The following is a 25,001-nucleotide window of genomic DNA, read 5'->3' on the forward strand; positions in this document are numbered from 1 at the left end:
TGATTCTTGTAACCTGTTGTTATTGGTTAGGTATATTGCAACATGTAAGGATGAGGTGAGGAAAGCTGAGAAGAAATCAATACACTGGACAATGGTAGACTTGTTGCCCTTACTTAGGCATCCATTTTCATCCCTGATTGAAACTGGGACAGGATTCAGCTCATAGTCAAAGACTGTAGACAACTTTACTTTTCTCTGGGTTCATGCCATCAGCAGTTGAGCAAACCATGCATATATGATCTTTCTTTCGACTTTAAACCCTTTTGTCTTTATTTTCATTGTCACAACTTTTTTTGAGATGGTTGCATGAAATCCCACCGGGTCATGTCTTTGTCCAATTTCCACTGCATCTTGCACATTGACCTTTACATCTGCCACCTGCCCACTGATAATGTGGTGGAGGGTTGAGTCTGTGGTGAGTGAGTTAGAGTTTTCTCATAACATTGTCCCTCCTCATCCTCTTTGTGTATCTTGGGCTTCATGGTTTTATCCAGTGCTTCTGTATCCATCCCACTCAATGACTGGGACAAATGGGAACTGAAAGAATGCTTCATCCAGCTGAGTGGTGTTCTCACCACGCTGTTTCAGCATCTCCTGGACCCCTGACCAATGGAGAGAATCCACCATCATCCCCATCCAGAAGAAGTCAACTGCTAAAGATCTCCAGGACTACAGACCAGTGGCATTAACATCGGTGCTGTGCAAGTGTATGGAGAGATTGATGTGTGGCCTTCTTTCCTCTATGGTGTCAGACCAGCTGGATCCACACCAGTTCGCCTACAGGGAATGCCGGTGTGTAGGATGCAAGCCTCTCACTTCTGGACACAGTAGCCAGGAACCTGGACTCAATACACCCACACACCAGGATCCTGTTCACAGACTTCTCCTCTGCATTCAACACTGTGCATATTGACACACTCCTCCAGCAGCTCTCCAACCTTCAGATCCATCCAGCACTTACCCAGTGTATTAAATATTTTTTGCTGGATAGACCACAGCAAGTATTTTTCAATGGGGTAAATATGCTCATGACATTGACTTGGTGGCACATACAGTATGTCTGTCCCTGATGCTCCAAATCGCTACCTGGAGGTAGTTGACAACCAGCGCCAAACTTTTGTAGAACTTTCCTTTGAGCTGAATATCTCAAGGACAAAGGAGCTGGGGGCAGAGACAAGACATCAACTCTGTTCCAGCCACTCTCCATCCAAGGGCAGACAGTGGAGTAAGTGGAAGTTTTTAGGTACCTAGGCACAGGGGCGTCTGTAGACCCAATACTATACAGGGGCACAATTGGGCACCAAAAAGAAATGCGAGCGCGCGAAGCGCGCGAGCTGGAAAAAATTTGGGCATTTTTTTTTTTTTAAGAATGGGCAGAGATAATGTATTGCTGCTTTATCCCTGTGATATCCGAGAGAATAACTTTCTGATGTCCATCTACAAGAACAATGTTGTTTGAGTTGAATTGGAATTATAGGCTAACTAATACAGTAGGCTGTTATCTAATTCCGGTCATTGAGATAACAAATAATTCAATGCCAGCAAAATATCATAAAATAGCTAACTACTAGCCTACTAGTACAACATAGTCCTACTTCTTCCATAACTCTACATACCTGACACACCAAAAAACTGAATAACAAAAACAGGGCATTCTTCTATATATATGCAAGCTATGTGTGACGGACGTGTACGTTGATGGCTAGTCGCCCCCTCACTGACTATGTGTTCCGGTCAGAGAACCGCTGCGACTAGGTGATATTAAGAGATTTATTGATTGCAGACATCAAAAGTGTTCTTCATTGAACAGTTGCATACATATTCAATGTATGGTAGTAAAGATATGGATACATTACAGAAGGTGTGTGATAAATGTGTGGTTTCTGCAAGATAAACATATACAGAAAGAGTCATTAGAAACTACAGGCAAATTCTACACAATACTAAAATATGCAGAATATACAGTTTCATAATAATTAGGTAGTCAAATATGCACATCAAGTTACATTACAATATATACATAATAATATAATTGCACCTCAGTAACATCAATGTGGCAGGGGAAAAAAACGAATTACTGCAAGTGGCAAGTAATACAGTAATTATACAAGTGAGAACTAGGCACTTAAGGGGTTAATCCAGGGAAATGCAGGTGCAGTACACTTAGTGTCCACAGGGTGGCGCTTTAAGACCACAAATTGAAGAAGGGTTCTTGCCGCCATAATTAAAGTCTAGCAAGACGAATGTTCACGTGAACAGCTTATGTCTCCATAGCGCGACAATGCAATATTTGGAAGCTAAATTACTGACTCAAACAGTCACAAAACGGTGGAAACAACACCACAGGTCGAAACTACTATCGAAGCACTTCCAAACCGGACTACTCATGTAACTTTAAACCAAGAAATTAGCATTTAGGAAGCCATTTAAGAAACAGACATTTCCTCATTGAAATGAATGGAGCTCGCGGTAAAACCAAAGTTACAGGGTTACCAGACTAAACAGCATCTAACAAACACCAGCGGATGAAATACAACATAAGTACAAACAGAAATTATGTACTTACATTGTCATCAACGCACACATACACACAAAATATTAAACATTTCAGCAATATGCTCCGAGAGCTAGTGGCCGTGGCGGCAACTGGATTCTGATTAGGGTAGGGCAGGCTGTGTCCGTGTCAGACTTAAATTCTAACTTAAGTGTCTTGGCCTATTTTAAGAAAAAAAATGCAAGCATGTATTCTGTAGATTGCCAGATGAGTCAGACTTAAATAATAAAAAATAAAGGTATAAATAAATAAATTAATTTTAAAAATCAGTGCCCATTACCCTGGCACCGCAGATCCATACCAGGGCACGTGCCCGGGTAAAAATGGTCTAACGACGCCGATGCCTAGGCACCGAAATGGACACCTCCCTGTCTTTCTCACAGCACATGGACTTGATATTTAAAAAACCTAATTCACCTACTCAGTAAACTGAGGACATTGCAAGTCTGCAAGGACATATAGTTATTAGTACCATTTCATACCTACCTAGATACTCACTTAAGAACCTTGGCACGAGCTACAGTAACATAGAGGATTTTTTGAAATGAAGCTGTACATGATTGTCTGTCAGATCAAATGGCGTGATCCACAACAATGATCAGTCATACAGAGACCTGGGATGATGCAGACCCTCCTGTCATTCATTGGCTCATTCGGTCATATGATTAATTTAACTGGCCTGGAGGAGCTCATAGAGACTGCATATGGAGGTATGACCCCAATCTTAAATCAGGCCTGGCTCATGGACCCGCTATGGGTAGATTGCTTCATCACCCCAGCGTTCATAGCTCACAGATTTGGCTCTTTCAACAACATTGTCTTCAACATATGCTACCAAATGCTTCTGGTCAGCACCCTAATGCAAGTTGGATCACACCTGCTTGTTATGAAGAAGAGACCATAACAGATGAAGACAATGACGATGATGATGATGGCTCTGTAGAGAAGCTATGTATACAGTGTCATAGTTACGGATGCTGGCTAGCATAGCAACCAGCCCAAGTTGTGAGTAATTGTGTTGTATGTGTTCTTACTGTTGTAATTGATATATGTCTACGTATCATATGTAGGCATCAAGGGGGCTTTACCTTTACTCTCTTGGTTTAGGTCATACTTCTTTGATAGAGAACAATTTCCCATCATTGCACCCTTGTTACATGGTGTTCCAATAAAATGTGTAATGTATGCTCTAAGAAATTATATTGCTATAATTACTTTGTTTATTGTTATTTTATTCTTTTAGTTTAATTTGCTTTTTCTCTTATTGTGATGAAAACATTTCTGTACAGTGGCTTTGCCCATTTTGAATGGCACTTGACCTGCATTATCATCTATTATCTATTCATTCTATTCTCTACATTTGGTGAAAAATAGGTGAGTATTTCACCAAATATATTGCCAAAATCAGCTTATCAAGTCCCCCCCTTGATATGGACTGGAATTGTGAACCTGGCAGGCATTTTATAAAAGTCACTAGTGACTTCAGCATCCTCCAAAACCCCCAAAACCACACCAGGATTGAGTAGATTGGCCAAACTGATCATGTAATAAGGCCATAAGGGCGCTTATGCTAATTTATGCTAATAAAAATACACATGCAATAGTGCCCCTCCCCCCCCACCCCCCCCCCCCCCCCCCCCCCCCCCCAAAAAAAAAAAGTGAGAAAAAACCAAGTGATCCTCAAACTAAAATACCTAACTGAAGTTAGCACAAACCATGAAATGTTTCATATATGATTGCATAAAATAAACTCCTGAAAATCAGGACCTCACTCACTTTCCACATCCGCTGTACTACAGCACCTCAAGTCTCTACCTTAATTCTACCTTAATTGTCTTTGGCAATAGATGTAGCTCATATACTTTATATAGTAGGGCCATGGGTAGAAATAATTGAAATAAGTAAGGTTTATGATATGTAAATTACCCAAAAACGTTGCCAAAATCAGCTGATAAAGGCATAAAATGTGTCTACCCTTGACATTAAGAGGCATTTTGAATCTGACAGGCATTTAAAAATGTCACAAATGAATTCAGCATCCTCCAAAAACCCCAAAACCACACCAAGATTGTGTAGATTGGTCAAACTGATCCTGTAATAAGGCCATAAAGGTGATTATGTTAATTTATGCTAATTATGCTAATAAAAAAATTGGTCAACATTTACAAAGTACATCCGGCAGTTTCTATGTACTGGGGACCTATACTATACATTTCCATCAAAAAACTTTGGGGTACCAAACATTTCCGGGTTCACTATAGGGCCCTATGGGCTGGCAAGTAGACTAAAGGGTGGGTTGCACCAACATAGCTTAAAGGTGGGGTTGCAGGTTAACCATTTTAAGAAAATGTACTATTATGACATCATGTTGGGGGTTCCGCAGGCTCATAGGAGTCTATGTAGAACCATAGAATCCTGGGGGAGTTCCCCCAACGTGATGTCATACCTGCAACCCCACCTTTAACTTAACTAGTTTAGGCCTAAACTGAGTTTAGTAAATCCATGCTTAAACAGGGTTTAAGTTAATCCGAGATGTGTTGCACATCTTACATTTAAACCTGGATTACCTAAACTGGTTTAATCAAGGATTAAAGTAAGTTTAAATATGTTCATCAGCCACCATTGACGTATGGTGAAATGAATGCCCAAATAGACAAAACATAGGCTAAAACTATTGTTGTCTATAAAATAAAATAAAAAACGATGAAGTACATGCCTAATATGATTCCCAGTGTGATTGAGGTTGCAATACATATTTTATCTACAATTTCAGAATGGATCTACTTTTCTCAGAGGAAGAATCTTTGGAGGGGCACTGCCCATCTGCCCTTAATGAACCGGCCGCGCCTGATGGTGGAGCAGCTCAGTTAGACATCAGACACAGTGCAGATCCTGCAGCAGGAACACACTGAACGCTGAATGAAACACTACTAATATCATGACTGCAATGACAATATAATCACCACCTTGAGTTTGGTTAAATTAATGGATTATACTTCTGTGCTATGATGTTGTTTGGGGTGAAGGCATAGGAGGCTATTGTTTTTGTTATCTATTTTGTAATGGTATTTGGTGTCAGTAATTGTGGTATAGGCTACTGTATAAACACGTGTTATTACACGACAATCAAGATATCTTGAGATTCAGATTTTATATACAATCTTGGTGTTGTGTTTTTCCAAGTTCTCACATTTGTCAGTAACGCAAACAACACTGCGTTTCCCTCTGTGTAGAAATCATGTAAATTTGAGGGTGATGCTTTCCCTCTGTGGACACAGGTTGCTACAACCTGGATTGGCACTGAAGGTCAAATGTGTGCAGACACTAGCTGGGCCTCAGCGGGCCTACCATTAACCAGCAGTGTCATGCTAGAACTGTGTTTAAGTCAGTCTTGGCTGATTAGAGGGATTTTGATTCTGATATTACACACTGAACAGAGAAGTCCCGAATTTCACTCATCAGCACAAACAGTGTGTGCGCCTGGCCTCCTGCTGTGGTTGATGCTATGGTCTTCTGTTATCAACTTGGTCATCAGTTCAAAACTAATTGCATAACATCAGTCAACTCTATCCATTAGGCCACAGAAGTCCCCATTAGAGTCAGACGTGCAGGGCCACTGTTGACATTCCTTGAATGAGTTTAACTATCCTAACTTAACTTATGTCATCTAATCTATGTGATTGTACAGCTTACCTGAATTGTGTGTGTGTGTGTGTGTGTGTGTGTGTGTGTGTGTGTGTGTGTGTGTGTGTGTGTGTGTGTGTGTGTGTGTGTGTGTGTGTGTGTGTGTGTCTGTGTGTGTGTGTGTGTGTGTGTGTGTGTGTGTGTGTGTGTGTGTGTGTGTGTGCATGCGTGCGTGATATTGATATTATGCAGACTGATGTTCTGGTTGCTATTGTTTTTGTTTGTGTGTTTGTAATGACTGGCAGAATTAATAGTTTGGAGGGGGTGGCCCATTGGTCCATCTTCAAGATAGACAGTGGACTGAGTGAAGTGGGATAAGGTAAGAAAACAGGCTGTACCGTATATTTGAGAGGCCAAAAATGCTTGGGTGGTTTTTTTTTGTCAGTCAAGTGCAAAGAAATCCCGCACACTGTCAAACTTTAATACAACGTTTCGGTCATCCGACCTTCTTCAGGTAAAGTTTGGTCGGATGACCGAAATGTTGTATTAAAGTTTCCTGGTGGAATGGACAGTGTGCAGGATTTCTTTGCACTTGACTGACAACCCCGCTGGGATAACATCCTACGATCTGAGAAGGCTTTTTCATGGCATGCCACAGCTTAGGTTGTTAATGTGTGCGTGTGCCGACTACTACCACTACCGACTACCGTCGTGTGCCGACTACACTACTGCCAACTCTCGGTATTTGGTAGCATAAAGGCCCCTAATGCCATGTACTCTGGGTAGGGACATGTCTCTGCTTCATGGTTGAGTGCTACTGTGTTTCAATCTGCTTGCTATCTGATCTTTACCCACCAGCCCCTACACCGATCTTTGAGTCTATAAACATGTTTCGTCTCATGACCTTGTTTTGCTGTCATAAACCACTGCTTGCTGTGTGCATGTGATGAGACTACCTTTCAGCAATCCCAACCAATCAGAAACCATTTAGGTTCATCAGATCTAGTCCTGTAAAAAAACCCTTACCTTACTGATGTGTGAGTGAATCAAAGCGACACTTTGACACTCAGGCTATTGGAATTCTGTAAAGAACTATTTTGACTAAGTGTATTTTAGAGGTGTTTTGATAGTTGTAGATAGACAGTACAGACACTCAGTGCTCATATGAAAATGATAGGGTTCAAGGTACAGGTTCAGACCCAGTAATGTCCACAACAGTGAACAGGAAATACATTATAGGTACAACTGAAGCGGTAAACTTTTCAACAAAATGGCTTTGAGTCCCTTCTCAGAGGTGGATTTGTCTTGTCCTGTGTGCTCTGAAATCTTCAAGGATCCTGTTATTCTGACATGTAGTCACAGCATCTGTAAAGGCTGCCTGAAGACATTCTGGGAAACTAAAGGATCAAGGGAATGCCCAGTCTGCAGAAGAAGATCTTCGAAAGCTGAGCCTCCGTATAACCTTCATCTGAGGAACCTGTGTGAGAGTTTTGTAAAAGATGGCAGACAGAAAGAACTACTCTGCAGTTTACATCTTTCGGAACTCAAGCTATACTGTGAAAATGACAAACAGCTTGTGTGTCTGGTGTGTCGAGATGCAAAACTCCACAAAAACCACAACTTCAGTCCCATTTGTGAAGCAGCACAGGAGGCAAAGGTAGGAAATCTGGTGAGAACGTTGTAACCTTCTACTCTTAAATGCTTCTTCGTTTGTTTGTCTGTGTTGCACAACAAGTGTCAATAGCAGCCACTCTGAAGATAGTCATGTTCTGTTCATGTTCAACCAGGAGGTGGAGCCATATCATTAGTGCAAACACGACCGGGTCAAAGACGTCCAAAATGAAATTGTCCTTCAGTGTGTAACGGAGTGTGTAACTTCTGCTGACTGTAACTGTAAAAAAAACATGACTCTTTTTATTTATTTATTTTTTCCAGTGAATTCATGAAAGCCTCTGCTGTCATCCATTCACTTGAAACTATTTAAAAATCAAGGTTATTTACAGTTACAGTCAGCAGAAGGTATCCGTTACACTGAAGGACAATTTCATTTTGGACGTCTTTGACCCGACCGTGCCTCCTCTCTCCCCACACCTACACCATCAGTTTGTAGGTTTCTGCATAATTTTGTGCACCTGATATTCGTGTCTCAGTGTCTTCATTTAAACGTATCACTATATTGTCCTCCTATTCTATATACAATTTCGAAATATTTTGCTTAATGTCTTATTCAACTCGCCTCAAGCTTAAACTGCTCACAGTAGCCCTATGTGGTTCTCTCCCTGTATGTATGATGATTCATTGTGCTATTCCAGGAGACACTGAAGACCACTCTGAAGCCCTTACAGGACAAACTGAAGAGATTTACTGACGTGAAAGTCACCTGTGATAAGACTACAGAACACATAAAGGTAATATGGCTTGTGTCAAATAGAACTCAATCTTTTTTTATCAAGGAAAACCTTAAACAAGAGATATGTGTCACATTTCAGCTCCAGACCCAACAGACAGAGAAGCAGATCAAGCAGGAGTTTGAGGAGCTTCACCAGTTTCTACGAGATGAAGAGGCAGCTAGAATAGCTGCACTGAGGGAGGAAGAGGAGCAGAAGAGTCAGATGATGAAGGAGAAGATTGAGGAGATGAGCAGAGAGATATCATCTCTTTCAGACACAATCAGATCCATAGAGGAGGAGATGGAAGCTGATGATGTCACATTTCTACAGGTAAGAAACATTTTGTAATTATTTTATTTGTTTTTAAGTTAAATTTAATGTGACGGTCCTACAGTCTGCACATATTTAGTGAGATTATCATTTCAATTTCAATTATTATCAATCTTTTTTATTATTTCACTTTTACAATGGCCAGCAATGCAAGTGTTTCCACTGTGTGCAGAGTGCAGACCACGGCTGGATAGCTTCACATTCTTGAAATTAAATGAAATGATCTGTGTTGTGGTTGATTTGATGAATAAAAGTCACATTCAAAGGGTCAAGGGTATATTCATACTGTTCTTAGAACACATATAACATTTTTTGCACATTGGCGACTAATTAATAAAAAGCAAAACATCAAAAGTTTATTACATTTCACCTGAACTCAAAATTTCTCTGTTGTTTCTACAGAACTACAATGCCACTGTGAACAGGTGATTATCCTTTTATTGAATATACTGTTCTCTAGTTTCTTGTTCCTATGTGTTTCTGAATCTATTGTATATCCACACCCACTGAGTCCTGTATGTTATTCCAGAGCCCCGTGCACACTGCAGGATCCACAGAGGCTTCCAGGAGCTCTGATCAATGTGGCAAAGCACCTGGGCAACCTGAAGTTCAGAGTCTGGGAGAAGATGAATGAATGGGTGCAACATTGTGAGTTACTGTATATTACACATTGTCACAAAATACCATGGAGTCACGCACACACACTCACTCACTCACATTCTCTCTCTCTCTCTCTCTCTCTCTCTCTCTCTCTCTCTCTCTCTCTCTCTCTCTCTCTCTCTCTCTCACTCACACACATAGCACACACATGCACACATACTTAAATGCTTTTATGACCTTCACCATCAACACCATGTCACCACACGCATACGCACACACACACACACACACACACATACACAAAGCTTCATGTCTGTCATCTGTAACATCAACATCATCATCATCATCATCATCATCATTTCACAATCACTCCTACTACTCCTTACTGTATTATCATATAATAAGTAAGGGATAACGGCCGACGAGGTGACCGGTTATAGCCTACAAAATTAATGGCGAGGCGGCGGCTCCGAACTTAAGCGACGCGCGCAGTGCGGAGACAAAGTTGCCTCCGCCAAGCCATTAATTTCTATAACCGGTCGACCTCGAAGGCCGTTATCCCGCTTATCTGCCGTTATGGTGGGGTACTTTTTTAATCTATTATTGTCTGTAAAGTTGTAGGAACCATGTTCTATCAAGATAGAATGTTGCTGTGCGGGCGTCCAACTTGACGCACCTAGAATCTTCGTTTGGTAGCCTGCCGACGCTGTGATAATTCCATTTTCCTTTGGCCCTATACCACGGCGGGATGGAAGTTTAAAAACAAAAACTTGTACTTGTACATTTCTACATGCTGAATCGATACATGTCGCATCACACGTCTATTTCCCCCTGCTGATCCTCACTGGCTACCTGTCAACTTTGTGCGTAAAAGAGAGAGAGAGAGAGAGAGAGAGAGAGAGAGAAAGAGAAAGAGAAAGAGAGAGAGATTCCCCACGCTAGGGTCATTTTTAGGGTCATAACTCTCCCCTTTCCCCTATCACACTTGTTCCTTCCCCACAAGAGGAGAGTAGCCTAATGAAAAAAAGGGATGTTTTCGGATCAATAACAAAGGGAACAACCGTATCTCACGCCTTTCGTAAAGTCTTCACGAACAAAATAGATTAATTTTCACGCTGCCTATTCACTTGAATTGCCCGACTGTTGCCTAGCGACCCACTACTTTGATGCCCTTTCGGTAGCCTACCGTCACATGGTAATCAAACATTTCAAACAAGCAATTTAGGGTTAGGTTTAGGGTCAAGGTTAGGGTTAAGGTTAGGGTTAGGGTTAGGTTTAGGGTTAAGTAGGGTTAAGGTTAGGGTTAGGTTTAGGTTTAGGTTTAGGTTTAGGGGACATAAGGCGTAAGTACCGAAAGGGCGTCGAATTAGTAAGTCCCGAGTGTATCAGCAGTGTTCTGTCAGCACCCCCTCCCTGCCCCTGCACACGTTTGGATAACCATAGCAGCAGTGGGGCAATTCAAGTGAATAGGCAGCGTGAAAATTAATCTATTATTTTCGTGAAAACTTTACGAAAGGCGGGCAATAACGTGAATGCACCACGAAAATTACTCTATTTTTTTCGTGAAGACTTTACGAAAGGCGTGAGATAGGGCTCAAGGGAAGGCAGTGGGAAATAGCCTACATTTTAAAAACCATGGGAGTGGAGCAGATGACGAGGTGACTCGTTTCGATACAATTGATGGCGAGACACGTGCTTAGAATTTCGGTACAGGGTATTTTTGTCATCTATTGCTAGGCCTATCTGTAAATTTGTAACCAATGAATTATGCCAACTGCAGAATATTTAGTGTGCACGTAATCAGGTGCGCCTCTATCAGATGCATGTAGTAGAACTTTTAGGGCGACAGACTTGACAACGAAATGCGATAGAACTGACGACTGGCTCTTGGCTTGACAACCAAATGCGATAGAATTAACGACTGACTCTTGACTTGATAAACAAATGCGATAGAACTAACGACTGGCTTTTGGCCATAGCAACCTGCAGTTTAGAATTAGTAGGGCCTAACCTAACTTGACTGACAGGTTATAGGGAATTAGTTGCAACCCCATCAGCCAATCAGAAAAGAAGATTCAGTTGCGTAGGCAGATAAGCATTATTAAAGCACTCACTTTCACCTTCATCATCATTTTATTAACGGTAATCTGTTTTATTCAAGCCACACACATCATTCATGTTTCCTCCTTAATTCATCTGCAGCTCCTGTCATTCTGGATCCCAACACTGCATACACATGGCTCACCCTGTCTGAGGAACTGACCAGCGTGAGATGTGGTGATGAGATACAGCAGCTTCCTGATAACCCAGAGAGATTTGATGAGTATGCCTGTGTACTGGGCTCTGAGGGCTTTAACTCAGGAACACACTGCTGGGATGTGGAGGTTAATAACAGTGGTGACTGGTGTCTGGTGGTGCTGACAGAGAGTGCCAGTAGGAGTGGAGCGGATTCCTTCTGGTCAGGATTCTGGCACATCAGATATTGGTGTGGTAAATATGACGCTTGGTGTCCAGACACATCAGACCTCATTCCCCTCACAGTGAAGCAGAAGCCCCAGAGGATCAGAGTGCAGCTGGACTGGGATAGAGGAAAGCTGACATTCACTGACCCTGATAATAACACACACATACACACTTTCACACACACTTTCACTGAGAGGATGTTTCCATGCTTTTATGCTTATGAGTGTTCTCTGAAGATTGTGCCAGTGAAGCCTGCAGTGATGGTGGAGCAGCTCAGTTAGACATCAGACACAGTGCAGATCCTGCAGTAGGAACAAACTGAACACTCAACAAAACACTGATAATAGTACTACATTGACTACTCGCCTGATTATGCTCTATTGGATGGATGATATTGCTGTGTTATTGTGTTGCTTAGTGTGATAAATGTGTAGCATACCCGGGTGAGGGTGTCAGCATATGGGAATTGTGTCAACCTTAGATGTTGTGCACCTTGCATTTTGTTTGTTTGTTTTACAAGGTTTTTCGATTTACTTAACAATTTACAACAATTTGTTTTAAAACTGTTGTGTTCATTAGAGTTGTTAGATACTATGTTATCCTTAATTCCTAGCTTGTAATCATGACACTGTCTATGTACATTTGTCACAAAATGTGCCTTATTGTGGGGTCTACAGCAACCTTGTAGGGGCCCCAGGCTATCTTAATCCCGCCCTGGCCAGGCAGGGACGCTGACAGCTTTGGCAAGGCCCAGGACAAAGGGCTGAGAGGGGTAGCGCCATGCCAGCAAGTGAGGGGAGGGAGTGGGGTGGGCAGAGAGGCAAAGAAAAAAAATTGAAATCTCGTTGCAATATCAACATCACACTGTCTGGGAGCAACAGCCTCACTTATGGCCTGTTTCTCGCTGTTGCCTGTTTATGAATATGCCAATCAAATCATACGTCTAGATAAGTGAATCAGTCAAGCAAGCAAAATATATAAATAGACAAAACCACCCATCTCCCCCTTAACACACAAACGCATACTTCGTACTGTGCTTCCCTTTCCCAAACTGATGCAGTTGACAAGGTGGTAGGTTCGTGGCCCGAGGGGGAGGAATTGTGTAGGAACACCTCTGTCACACTTGTACAGTACAGGCATTTTACTAAAGCGCCATCTATGTAAAAGTGGTTAGTTTTAGTGTCAGAATTCAAGTTACACTTAACTTGACGCTGTCGCTGCATAACACATTAATTGCAGCAGACAAAATGACTGCAACTACATAGAAGTTCAACGATTGCAAAGCAGCATTGCTACTTTTGTTCTGAATCTTAACCTGGTCCTGATTGCAACCAATCTGGATGTATGATTTACTCCTGTGTGCCAGGGACAGAATATGGTCAAGCAAATATTTTTCATTTAAATGTTCGGTCCCTGGCACTGAAGTAAATCCAGTAGGGGTTAGATGATTTAGTGGCATGTGGTATGCAGAAGTGGCATGCCAAAGGAAGGCTATGTTTAGGTTGGTGGACACACATTATTCACTAACAGGTTAGGGTTAGGAATGGGTTTTGATCTAGGCACAGTTCAACATGTTTATAGGTTGGTGAACACACATTGTTCACTGACAGGTTAGGTTTAGCAATGAGTTTTGGTATGTAGGTACATTTCGCCAAAGTGCACCTGGAGTGCACATCTAACCCCCTCTCAGTAATCATTGAGGGTTCAGAACAAAACCTGCAATGCTGTTTAGTTACTTTGATTTTGTCAAGTTGCTGTCCTTCCGTCCACTAGGTTCATGTAAGGTTTGGTATGAATGCATTATGAAACAATCATAAATCCTTCATGCAGATTTTATAACAACTGCTATGAATGTGTTATGCAGGAACACGTCAAGTAACGTGTTACCGAATTCACAATGAGAGTTCTTTCTTATGCACCTCAGTACAGAACATGTAGGTTCACAAATGCCCACAGGAGGGAGTAAGGGAGTCATCTTCTGTCCACCTGATTACATTTCAGATTCACCTTGTCCTTTCTATTTTCCACATACGGGACACACACACACACACAAACACACACACACACACACACACACACACACACACACACACACACACACACACACACACACACACATGCAAGCACACACCTAAATGAGGAAGTATTTTTTTTGCTGTTATGTTGTACGCTACTGCATGCCATACTGGTACAAGAAACACATTTTACTGGAGACCCTCAGATACAGTATAAGTGGAAATTTGTCTTAAGAAGAACAGGTTAAGTATTGTCTTGTCTTGGGGACTTCTCTTGGAATTGAATTATTGGTAATGTAATTTGAATTAAGGAGACACTCAGACAAGTGAAAGTGAAAAGAAGGGTTATAAAAGGCCGAACCACATTGCAGCCTCAACTAGAAAATGGCCTCAAGATCATTCTCAGAGGAGGATTTCTCCTGTCCTGTGTGTTGTGACATCTACAAGGATCTAGTCATTCTGACGTGTACTCACAGTAATGTACTGACTGCCTCAAGAGGTTCTGGAATGCCAAAGGATCCAGACAATGTCCGGTCTGCAGAAGACGGTGTTCTAAGGAGATGCATCCAGTTAATCTGGTTCTTAAGAGTCTGTGTGAAACATTTCAACATGTGGGACGCCAGGCAGAACCACTCTGCTCTCTGCACCGATCAGAACTGAAGCTCTACTGTGAAGATGACAAACAGCTTGTGTGTTTGGCTTGTCGAGACTCAAAACGCCATAAAAACCACAACTTTAGCCCCATTGATGAAGCGGCACAGGAGTCGAAGAATCACGAAATTGCAAATAATATTGACCGTGCAAGGTACAGTTTGCTTTGAATGACAATGGAGTATGACAGTGTGCTATTTTACAGTGTTTTCGTCCATGTGTGTCTCCTTCTATTACTTATTTTGAACCACTGTCCTCCTGTCGAAAGGACCTCCACTTCTGCCGCGGAAATGTTTCTATCTCCGCACTTCCCGCCAGCACTTCGACTGGCGCGTGTGTTCATGTGTGTCCAAACAGGGTGGCGCCTTCGAATTAACATGGCATTTGAATATATTTTAATACCATATATATGGTTACTTGGAGGCGTTTCGGGATGCAAATTACCCCGAATGCGCGCATGCACAGTGATTTGGAAGGTGTGGGATTTATCATGCAGACGTGTGCGTAGGAGATAAATCCCGATTTTTCTGTACTTGCGAACATTCTAAATTTCACTCGTAAGACACAATTTAGAAGACATTCTACGAACTGATGATAAATGGGGCCTAACATTAAGCTCACAGTTCTGCAGCAAATAGTTTAGTTCTGTCATTGACTTTATTTATTCTAACAATATGAACAATCTCATAGACCACAATCAATGTTCCTTAGAACCATTTAACCCATTTGGAACCCATTTAACCCAGTGAAATCATTTAACAACAAAAAAAGAACAAGTAAACCAAAAACAGTTTGCTCTGTGGAGTTGAGGATCACGTTAACTGCTAATTGTGGCATTTTATTTTGTCATGTATGTTTACGAGCAGATTGCAAAAAAAAAAAAAAGTCTAATAAAAAACAAGTTGATAAAATAACTTTTAAACTAATAATGATTTTCCAAGATTTCTAGAAAAGCACTGACCAATATCCAAGAAAATTAGATAAAACTGCAATACTTAAAAAACAATGACCAGCCATTTTGAGAATACATACAGTAAGAATAACGATACTTGGTAACAGTGTCAAGCAGGATTTCAGTATGACATTATGAACTGTGTGTATTAGCAGCTTTTGATGACCTCTACACCCCAGTGAAAAAAATGGAAAGACACATGTGATAACTGGAATAGATGAATGAGTAACATAAACGGTGACATAGTAAACATAAACATAGTAAACAACACAGACTGTGTGACAGAGAAAGGGGACAAGAGCTGTGTGTGTGTGTGTGCGTGTGTCTGTGTGTGTGCGTGTGCATGTGTGTGTGCGCGCACGTGTGTGTGTGTGTGTGTGTGTACGTGCGTGTGTGGTGTGTATGTGTATGTGTGCGTGTGTGCGCGTGTGTGTGAGCATCTGTGTGTGTGTGTGTGTGTACGTAACTAAGCAGAGGGCACGAACTTGGCCAGAACTTGTTGGGCCTTCTTCAGGCGTTCCATTCTGCCCAGCAGGTACCTCCTCTTCTGGGCTACATCCGACCGCTCCTGAGTGAAGCTCTCGGCATTCTTGTGTCTTATGATGCCCAACATGGCCGTCTTCACCTTGGTGATGTACTGCTCCAGCATGTGGTACAGCACGATCAGGGCCACCTGATTGGCTAAACGATCTGTAGTGATCTGAAAATAAATAAATACATAAATGAATGAATGAATGAACAAACAAACAAACAAACAGAAATGCAGAACCAAGTTTGAGTACAGTGTGGACAATATAGCATGAATAATAATGATAATAATAATAATAATAATTGTATTTGTATAGCACTGTATCATACCAGGCATGCAACTCAAAGTGCTTAATTGGGAAAAAAACATCATTGTTAGATGCATGGACATAGAACACAGTACAGTAGTAAAAATACCAGTGTTACCAACCTCCTAAAGAGCTTAAATTACATCCCTTTAGATGACATTTGGTCTCCCTCAAAAATAGTGCTAATTTTACTCTGTGGTTAGTGTACACTTAATTCGACTCAATATTGTGCAATATTAAGAGCTGCAGAGTTGACATTACATTGGCTACCTGCAGAATTTTACACTGACTGTTGACTCCACTATCGGAGTAACTTGACTCAGACTATTGTAAATACTCTATCTGGATTTACACAAGTCTACTCTGAAGCACTGACGCTTCATTTGTTTTTACTGTCAAATGTACTAAGTTGTTAAAAAATCTACATAACAGGATTAAGACAGAAGTTTGAAAATGCGTTTGACCACCAGTGTGCAATGTGCAGTTAAAACTAAAGAAGAACCAGAACTAGAGAATGAGGTAAGGGGGTGACATCCGTACTTTAAAGTAAGCGTTCAGATGATGAGTCATCCCGCGAATGTCTGCGTTAGTCTTGTCTGACTCCTTCACCAACTCATCGCGGGGTTCTGATTTGATGGCGTCTAACTGGCAGCTGTAGAGTCCGTCCTCTGAGAAGATTATTTTCTCCATGGCAAACTGTGTCTTCAGCCTCTCCTCTGCCCTCTTGTACTCCTGATCCCTCAGGTCCTCTAGGTGGTCCTTGGCCTCCCGCATCAGCTGTGGATAAATGTCGAAGAAGGACTTGGTCGTCTTGTTCACGGCCGTGGTAATGATATCTGATTAAAAATAATAAAAAGGACAGAAAAATTCTATATAATCAGAAGTTAAATAAATGACACTTACACACACACTTTTATTGGATGGCCACCACCATGGGCTGACAGATCTTGTGGCACAGTAGGACAGGCTTGCTTGCTATGTCAGGCTTGCTTGGCTATATGGTTGAAATGCATCAACAGTAAAATTGTAATTTCTCCACGAGTCATTCAACATGAAAAAGAATTAGCACGTATTATATCTCTGACTGCAAAACACAGATCTGTGGATGAGATAAGGGAAATCTGAGGCTGCAAAGATGTCCACGTGTCTTGGCCCACTAGGCCTTCTTCAGAGGATATTAAGGGGCTTCAGATGGTTAAGTGGTTCATCTATTCACAAAAGAGTAGTCTGCACTGAATTTGAACATTTCTTTTGTGCCCCTCTATGGGCTAGAACAGCAATACACAAGTTTGCAATATCCAATCACAAAATGACAAATGTGAAATGACAAAAGATACTTCAGCATTGTTATCAAGACAGAAAAGTAGAACATAGATGAGTACTGAACGTATTGTACGTACCTTTACAGTTTTGTAGAAGAGTCAAAGCTGGCTCCTCTAATTCCTCCACATTCTGTCTGACAATGTCTTCAAATATCCTGTAGTTCACAAACCCAGGCAGCTCTTTGCCTCTGTGAATTTGCACAAATTCCATCATATCTGCATCTAACTGTTCCTTCACTGAAAACAGACAAAATGTGACAAAAAGTCATGAGTCTTCAGGATAAACCAGTGTATCAGGCAATCAGCTGATCAAGTAATGACAAACACTTACACCGTACGGCTTTTTCGTCAAGCTCTGCCTTCCAAACACTGAACAGCTTCCGTATGGTCGTGAAAACTCGGGTGCGGGAGTCCCTTATATCCTCCTCGGCTCTCCCCACGTCTGTGAGAGCCTGATTGAAGCTGTTGATTTTCTGCAACATACAAAACAGACATTTAATTTCAATGAACTGAAATAAGACCCTGGGGTCTTATAGGAGATGGACTTTAGATCAGAGGTTTGCATGTTCAAATCTCACTCTCCCACTCCCTACCATACTCTGTAGCTGAGGTGCCCTTGAGCCAGGTACCTAACTGTACGTACTGTACATGAAGGAACATGTCCTTCAGCATACGTGTGCTTCAGTACAGTATATCACGAAAGTGATTACACCCCTCACAGTTTTCTTCAGATCACACAACATGGTTCCAGTGATCCATATCCTTGGTCTGTTCATCTCTCTTGAGACCAAGATAAACAATTGTTTTAGATGGTGTCAAGCATGTGTGGTGGTAAACAAGTGAGTTTTACAAAAAAAGTGTATCCTCTCAATAGCCAAGCATGGTAGTGGGACTGACATGGTTTGGGGATGCATAAATGCTGTCAACATTGGCAATCTGAAATACACCTAAAAGAAACATGCATGTCAACATGCACTGTGACTACTGAAGCAGATCATGATATTTTCCATAGGATTGCATTCAAATCTCACACCAATCTATTTAAGACAGGCGCACACTCAAAATGTAAAAGTTGAATGCAAAGAAAGGTTGAACCACACACTGATGACCTCCCTTTTAACCCCTTTTCATTTCGAGACAATTCGAGCCAACACAGCGCCTTCTCTACCGGATTTTAATCTGGGGTGTACTCACTTTTGTGAGTATATGTTCAAACATTAATGGCTGTATTTTGTTTTTTTCTGAGTGAACAAGAAATTGAAGTGGTTAAATATGTTGTTAAAAGGTCACTAATCATTGTGTCAAAGTGATATACTGTATATACATGTACCGGTATATCATATACAAATATCACAAATTTACACGTTTAGAAATACCCTTTGTGACTTGGAAATTTAAACTTTCCATACACAGATATGCAGATCTTGTCCATGTCCGTTATTTTGAATTCAGTCATAGACAACTTTGGCTGCAAAATGGCTACAATTACAGCAAAAAAGAGAGAAAAAATGCTGAAATTACATACTGGGCCTTTAAAAACATCTTTACCTCAATGAGGAAATTAACCCGTCCGCCTTCATCTTCAGGGATTCCATCTCCCAGCATCCTCAGCTGTGCAGATGTCTGCTCCAGTTTGTCGGTCACCTGTTTCTCCAGCAGTGGAAGGGACCTCTGATAGTGGAGCGAGCACAGAAAAAGGCACAAAAGAGTATGCTTTTATACTACTAAGTCATCATTGTTCAAAGGCAAGCCTTGGCTAGTAAAATTACTTTTTGCATCCATTGTCTGTCATGAGCCTTGTTGTAAAACTGATATTACTATAGATATTTGAGTAGAAGTAACCAAGTATGTTTATGGGGTTTGATGGAATGCTGTGAAATCATTTCCTTTCCATTCCCATTGCACACGTTTCAGCAGTTGAAAAATATGTAAGGAAGAACACTTATGAGGTGTAGAGTTTGTCATATTTTCCTGAAGAAACGACTTCATGTTATGACTGTACTCACGCTGATGTGATACACCAGTTCCTTGGTTAGTCTGTCTGACAGGGAGGGAATAGAGGCTCGTCCTTCATCCAGGAAAATGCTATGGATGAGAAAAAGGTGTCTGTCAAATTATGTGTTGTCCAGCTTGTTAATAGCTGGTCGAGGTACAATGAAAGATTTGTGCTTACACTAATTTGTCACTTCATGTACAGTGTAATCTGTCTAAGATATTGATAGATACATAGCCATTATTGGAAATTTGTTTTCACCACCATCATAACTTGTTACAGCCAACATGAAGACATAAGGCTACAAGACAGGCATGGGGACAACAATACCACAGATACATATACACAAGGACATCAAGCACCATACATGCACACTCAAATACTGTCACAAGCACATACTAACATAATAAGCCATACAACCACACCATAAATGACAGTCACATATTATACACTGGGCCCATATAGGGTTAATGTGGAAGGTTGTTCAGTGCAGTGATAGCAGATGGAACAAAGATTTTTTTGTGCTTTCATGACTTTATTTGACAGGACAGTTCGAGAGGTGGACAGGAAGCAAATGGGGAGAGAGATGGGGAGGGGTCGGCAAATGACCCGGGCCAGGAATCGAACAAAGCTTTTGCTGAAGCATACTCGTTGCCATTTGAGGGATGATTATATGGTAAGTAGTTCTGGCACGTTGTATGTACATAACTAGGAGCAGGCTTCACTTAGTTCAAATATTTTGTATTGAATAACGGTGTTAGCCCAAATGGTACATTGGTACAGTGAACTCAAATGCAATAGAAGAGTCCGCTCGCTTAAATAAAAGAGGTTTCAGCCTCTTTTGCGGCAAAACAGTACAGGCATGAATATACCTACCTAAAGTATGCATGATCTGTGAAGAACTCTCTCTCTTTCTCCAGGGCTTTGGTCAGAGACATGTTGTCATTGATGTCCAGCTGGCCTCGACACTTCACCACCATGTATCCCTTCTTGAGTGGGATGACTTGGTTGTTGAGAGTGTTCACTACGCCCTCCTCTGCACCTTTGTCCACCAGGTCTGGTTTCGTCAGGATGCCTGCAGATGAGACAGTGTGAGCTGAGTATTCCCTATACTCTCAAAAGCTCAGAGATATGTATGTATCTATACAGAATTCTTAAAATAGAATATCCCTTAAAAAAACAGAATATCCCTTCAAAACACTCAAGGACACTATACAAAGATAAGCGACAGTAAAAACAAGACACAATAAAAGCAGAGAGAATGTAAACACACAATTTTAAAGATTTTCGAGTCACAGTGAATACGCTAACAGAAAAAAGTGAGCCTTCAGTTTGGATTTGAACAGGGGTAGAGAGTCAATATTGCGGATGCCGGGACGGAGTGAATTCAAGAGTTGGGGAGCAGAGCAACCAAAGCTCTACTCCCCATAGTACTGACGCGGCAGAGGGGACAGTGAAAAAGATAGCGGAGGAGGCTCGGAGGAGGTCAGAGGTGCTACTAGTAATGTGGAGAAGATTGGACAAATATGGAGGGGAAAGATTGTGGATGGCCTTGAATGGCTGGAAGAGAATGATTCATGTTCCCATATGTGTTACAAAAAAAAATCACAAAATCACAAAATTGACAAAAAATAACAACCTTTCTCTTTGTGCTTAAATGTGCACTCGCTAATGTTTTAGAACTTATAAAGCTTTCCAGAATTTATACTGCCCATTCACAAATGTTAGCTTTTTCATGACTACTTACCACCACCATAAAATTCCAAGTATTCATTAAGACTGGGAAATTTGCACTTTTCATACTGTACATGAAAAGGAGATCTTCCCCATGGTCCGCCATTTTTGAATTTCCAGAAATAGAAATGTTTAGCTACAAGACTTACTGCACTTTGGTCCTACTAGTAAATATTAGTAATATTCAGGAACATATCAAATTTGGCAATAGGCAGTTCCGATGAGAGGTATAGTTGCAATACCTATTCTGGCCACCATCCTACACAGTGCACCTTTAAATATGACACCCAGTAAAAATACAGTAAGGAGAAAAACTGCATTACCCAAAGTCCTTTGCCCATCTGGGTCCACTGTTTTAGCCATCCTCAGAGCCTCAGTGGTGGCGATGTCAACATTTGCAGGTACCACAACCAAATTGATGGTCTCTTGCTTTTTGATGAATGTCTCTATCAGTCTCTTAATCTATAAAACATGTTTTCATGCATAACGACACTTTAACAAACATGGGTCACTTTACTGTATTTTACAATCTATAATGTTTGGAATCTTTGCCTTTTTAAATCATTGTCATTTACTACAGCTAGTACTGCAGCAATCTTGCTGAGCAGTGCTGACCTGTTCCTCGATGTCATGGGACTGGTTGCCCGTGGCAACTCTAGCGATGCCTGGCAGATCGATGAGAGTCAGATCAGGAACGTTGGTGCCTTGGATCTCCAGGTGGATCATCTCATGGCTGATGTCTTTCCCCTCACCTGCAAGAGCATTCTGGGCTGTTGGGGGAAAACAGAAGATAAAAAGAAAGACTTTAAACCAGAGAGAGTAGAGAGAGAGAGGTTCCATTGGCCCATTGTTTCCGGGTTCTATTATTGCAAGGGGGGGGGTCCCCCTTTAGGCAGACCTAAGGACTGTTCTATTCAATGCTAGGAGTATTATGACACGCCCCTTTAGGCAGACCGGAACCTGGTCATGTTAGGTGCCCATAGCAACCTATTACATTGGCATATCTCTATATACTTCTCTGCTTTAACTCTCTGGTGCATGAATGAATTTCAAAGAGAATTTCAAAGGCGCATTCAGCCATGTAGGATTGAATCACAAAAAACCCTCACTGACTGCTATCAGTGCAAAACAAGCATGATGAATGTTAAAACTGTGGTAAGTTGAGGTAAACTGGTTTGAGTTAGATTTTGGCGGTTTCAAATGAATATAGCCAACAACATTAATCAAACAGCTTCAGTACAATTACCTTTGATGACGGCAGCCCCCACTTCTGCTGGTCTTTTCAGCTCCTCTTTGAAGTGTTTCTGATATGAAAGCACCCCAGACCAAGCAGTGCCATTACTGACTCTCTTTAACTTCAGTACCAGTGGGCAGCGTGTCACAATGCCTGGAGAAATGGGAGAAAGATTGTGTATATTGTTTGTATATTGCAGATCTTATGTAAAATAGACTTGTCTAGAGTTTTATTTTTTCACTATCAGTAGGCCCTAGAGCAAACGAGTCTGTGTTTAATGCAACATAAGGTGCTGTGAGCATGGCATTGCATGGACATGGACATGCCTGTTGCATGCTTTAGTGGTCAAATTCCTACTCTAGGTTACTGTCAACGGGTCAATGACGTTTTTTAGTAGGAGACGTCAGTACAACCACAGCTAATGCCCATAAATTAATCAAAAATGGGTAATTCATGTAGGCTCATGAAATGCTTATGCTTCGTACTGTAGATAATGCAGTAAAAAATCCACATAATTATACTATTGACATCAGCTGTTGTTGCCTTGCCGTCTGCTACAGAAACAATATTGACCCAAACTTGACACACACAGTTTTGAGCACAACATTGACAATTATAACTAAACCGACATAGGCCTAATTATGATTAGATTAAACCAAACCAACGATTAGAATGTTTAATATAGGCCTACACCTAGGGTCTACTAGGTCTTACCTGTGCCCCTGGGCAGTGCCACCCCAGAGAGGGCTTCCAGCACTGAGCTCTTCCCTGAGCTCTGGTCGCCTATGACAGCGATGGCAGGCAGAGCCAGGTCCTGCTCCACTCCCAGAGACCTCAGGGAGTCCACCAGGTCAATGCAAGGCCGCACCTGCTCCTCATAGTGCTGGGACAGATAACTGCTCTCCTCCTGCATCATGTAGTTGGTTACGTAGTCCAATCCTTTTTAAAACCTCCTCCTAATAATAAGCGCCTAATTCAGTATCAAAATCAGAGTCAGTCAAAGGCCCAATCTCAATTCACCCCTTGGCCCTACCCCTTACCCCTCCCCTCCATTTTGTGTAGGGGTAGGGGTATCCCAATAGTCGTTAAGACAGAGGGGTAGAGGTAAGGGGGAGGACTTTGTAGCCCTCAAAAATGAGGGGTTCGGCCAGGCAGACTCCGTTTGGAGGGGTAAGGGGTAGGGGTAAGGGGTGAATTGAGATTGGGCCATTGTCTTCTCTGTGACAGTAAAAACAATTTCACACTAAGCGTTCACACTACGTTGAGTTAACAATTTTTAAATCATGACACATTTGTGTAGGTACTACTACGTAATTAATCAGACGTTCAGTTATAACACAACAACCAAACAGAAGATAACTATGCTAAATTGACCTTCCAGCATTGCGTCGTAAAGGAGGAACAGAAAACCGAATCATCCATCATCACCATCATAATCATCATCATTAGAAAGAAGGAAAGAAAGAAAGAAAGAAAGAAAGAAAGAAAGAAAGAAAGAAATGAATACAATTCCTCCACTCACTCTGTTCGCTGTGCACCGATGCTCTGAAAGGTTGGCTTCTGTTCTGTATGTGACCGCATGTAAAGAAATTGACAATAAAACCGACTTGACTTTCTGTTAGGAGGAAATGAAACCTAGGGGAGGGACTTCACCCACAGCCCCTAGAAAATCTGTGGTTCGCCTCTCGCTGCCGTCTGCGGTAAACCAAGGTTCCTGTCAAGCCGGATAGCCTACTAGTGCTCTTCATGCCGGATAGTTCTCTTCATGCCAGATTCAGATAACTTGTACCGGTAATCAGAGAATATATTTGGTGACGTCACGTAGGATGTGGGCTGCAGCTGCTGTGCTGTTACAGATACCTGCTTCGAGGGAGCGGCACAGCCCAACTTTCTTTTTAGGCTAGTGACAATGGCCTCAAAATTTGGAGACACCCCAACCGGAGGTAGAACAAAACCCAATAATGTTTTTCCTCATCTCTAAGGTGTCCCATACATGAAAATGATTCTTGGCCAAAGTGGTTTTAATGCTAAGACTAAAAATTTTACACATTTCCATATGCACCTCCAAACAAAAAAAGCACCCAAAATGTGACTTCTCCGTATGGGAGTAGATATACAAAAAAACATGCAGAAAATTACCAGAAGCTCTGAGAGCTTTGAGAATTGGTATGCTTGTGCCCAGGGGCTACCTGCACCAGGTAGAAGTGGTTTTATTGGACCATCTTGATGTATGAAGGAGATATAGGCATTTAATCACACACCTAAAATAGGCGGAAAATGAAAAAAGTGATATTTATACAGAA

At 41.5% G+C, this 25,001-nt stretch overlaps 2 protein-coding genes across 3 annotated transcripts; one reads left to right on the forward strand and one right to left on the reverse strand.

Moving 5' to 3' along the window:
• Nucleotides 1–7,448: 7,448 nt before the first annotated feature.
• Nucleotides 7,449–12,295, forward strand: LOC134460509 (E3 ubiquitin-protein ligase TRIM35-like). Its single transcript, XM_063212894.1, has 6 exons — nucleotides 7,449–7,835; nucleotides 8,491–8,586; nucleotides 8,668–8,898; nucleotides 9,301–9,323; nucleotides 9,428–9,546; nucleotides 11,701–12,295. Exons 1-6 carry the CDS (start codon nucleotides 7,449–7,451, stop codon nucleotides 12,240–12,242), a joined length of 1,398 nt encoding a protein of 465 aa, XP_063068964.1. The 3' UTR covers nucleotides 12,243–12,295.
• A 2,521-nt stretch (nucleotides 12,296–14,816) lies between these two features.
• On the reverse strand, nucleotides 14,817–24,326 carry LOC134461060 (interferon-induced GTP-binding protein Mx-like). 2 transcript variants are annotated; one of them, XM_063213803.1, is made up of 12 exons: nucleotides 24,221–24,326; nucleotides 23,413–23,654; nucleotides 22,711–22,851; nucleotides 22,080–22,234; nucleotides 21,788–21,926; nucleotides 20,607–20,805; nucleotides 19,744–19,822; nucleotides 19,286–19,408; nucleotides 18,069–18,210; nucleotides 17,816–17,974; nucleotides 16,956–17,251; nucleotides 14,817–16,279 (listed from the first exon to the last, which is right to left on the reverse strand). In XM_063213803.1, the coding sequence occupies exons 2-12, from the start codon at nucleotides 23,612–23,614 to the stop codon at nucleotides 16,046–16,048; spliced, it is 1,869 nt and encodes a 622-aa protein (XP_063069873.1). In that variant the 5' UTR covers nucleotides 23,615–23,654; nucleotides 24,221–24,326; the 3' UTR covers nucleotides 14,817–16,045. The 2 variants fall into 2 exon arrangements, with proteins under 2 accessions (XP_063069873.1, XP_063069872.1); XM_063213802.1 differs by having other exon boundaries at nucleotides 23,413–23,668.
• Nucleotides 24,327–25,001: the final 675 nt, after the last annotated feature.

The sequence above is a fragment of the Engraulis encrasicolus genome, chromosome 13, assembly GCF_034702125.1.
Source record: "Engraulis encrasicolus isolate BLACKSEA-1 chromosome 13, IST_EnEncr_1.0, whole genome shotgun sequence".
In the NCBI taxonomy this organism is placed as follows: domain Eukaryota; kingdom Metazoa; phylum Chordata; class Actinopteri; order Clupeiformes; family Engraulidae; genus Engraulis; species Engraulis encrasicolus.

Bases quoted from the DNA above. Each gene is read 5' to 3' on its own strand.
- LOC134460509 (XM_063212894.1), top strand. From the start codon at position 7,449: ATGGCTTTGAGTCCCTTCTCAGAGGTGGATTTGTCTTGTCCTGTGTGC. The intron at 7,836-8,490 runs GTAGGAAATCTG...GTGCTATTCCAG, and splicing joins AAGCAGCACAGGAGGCAAAG to GAGACACTGAAGACCACTCT. The intron at 8,899-9,300 runs GTAAGAAACATT...TTGTTTCTACAG, and splicing joins ATGATGTCACATTTCTACAG to AACTACAATGCCACTGTGAA.
- LOC134461060 (XM_063213803.1), bottom strand. From the start codon at position 23,614: ATGATGCAGGAGGAGAGCAGTTATCTGTCCCAGCACTATGAGGAGCAG. The intron at 22,852-23,412 runs GTAAGACCTAGT...CCATTTCTCCAG, and splicing joins GGCACTGCCCAGGGGCACAG to GCATTGTGACACGCTGCCCA. The intron at 22,235-22,710 runs GTAATTGTACTG...TTCCCCCAACAG, and splicing joins GGGGGCTGCCGTCATCAAAG to CCCAGAATGCTCTTGCAGGT.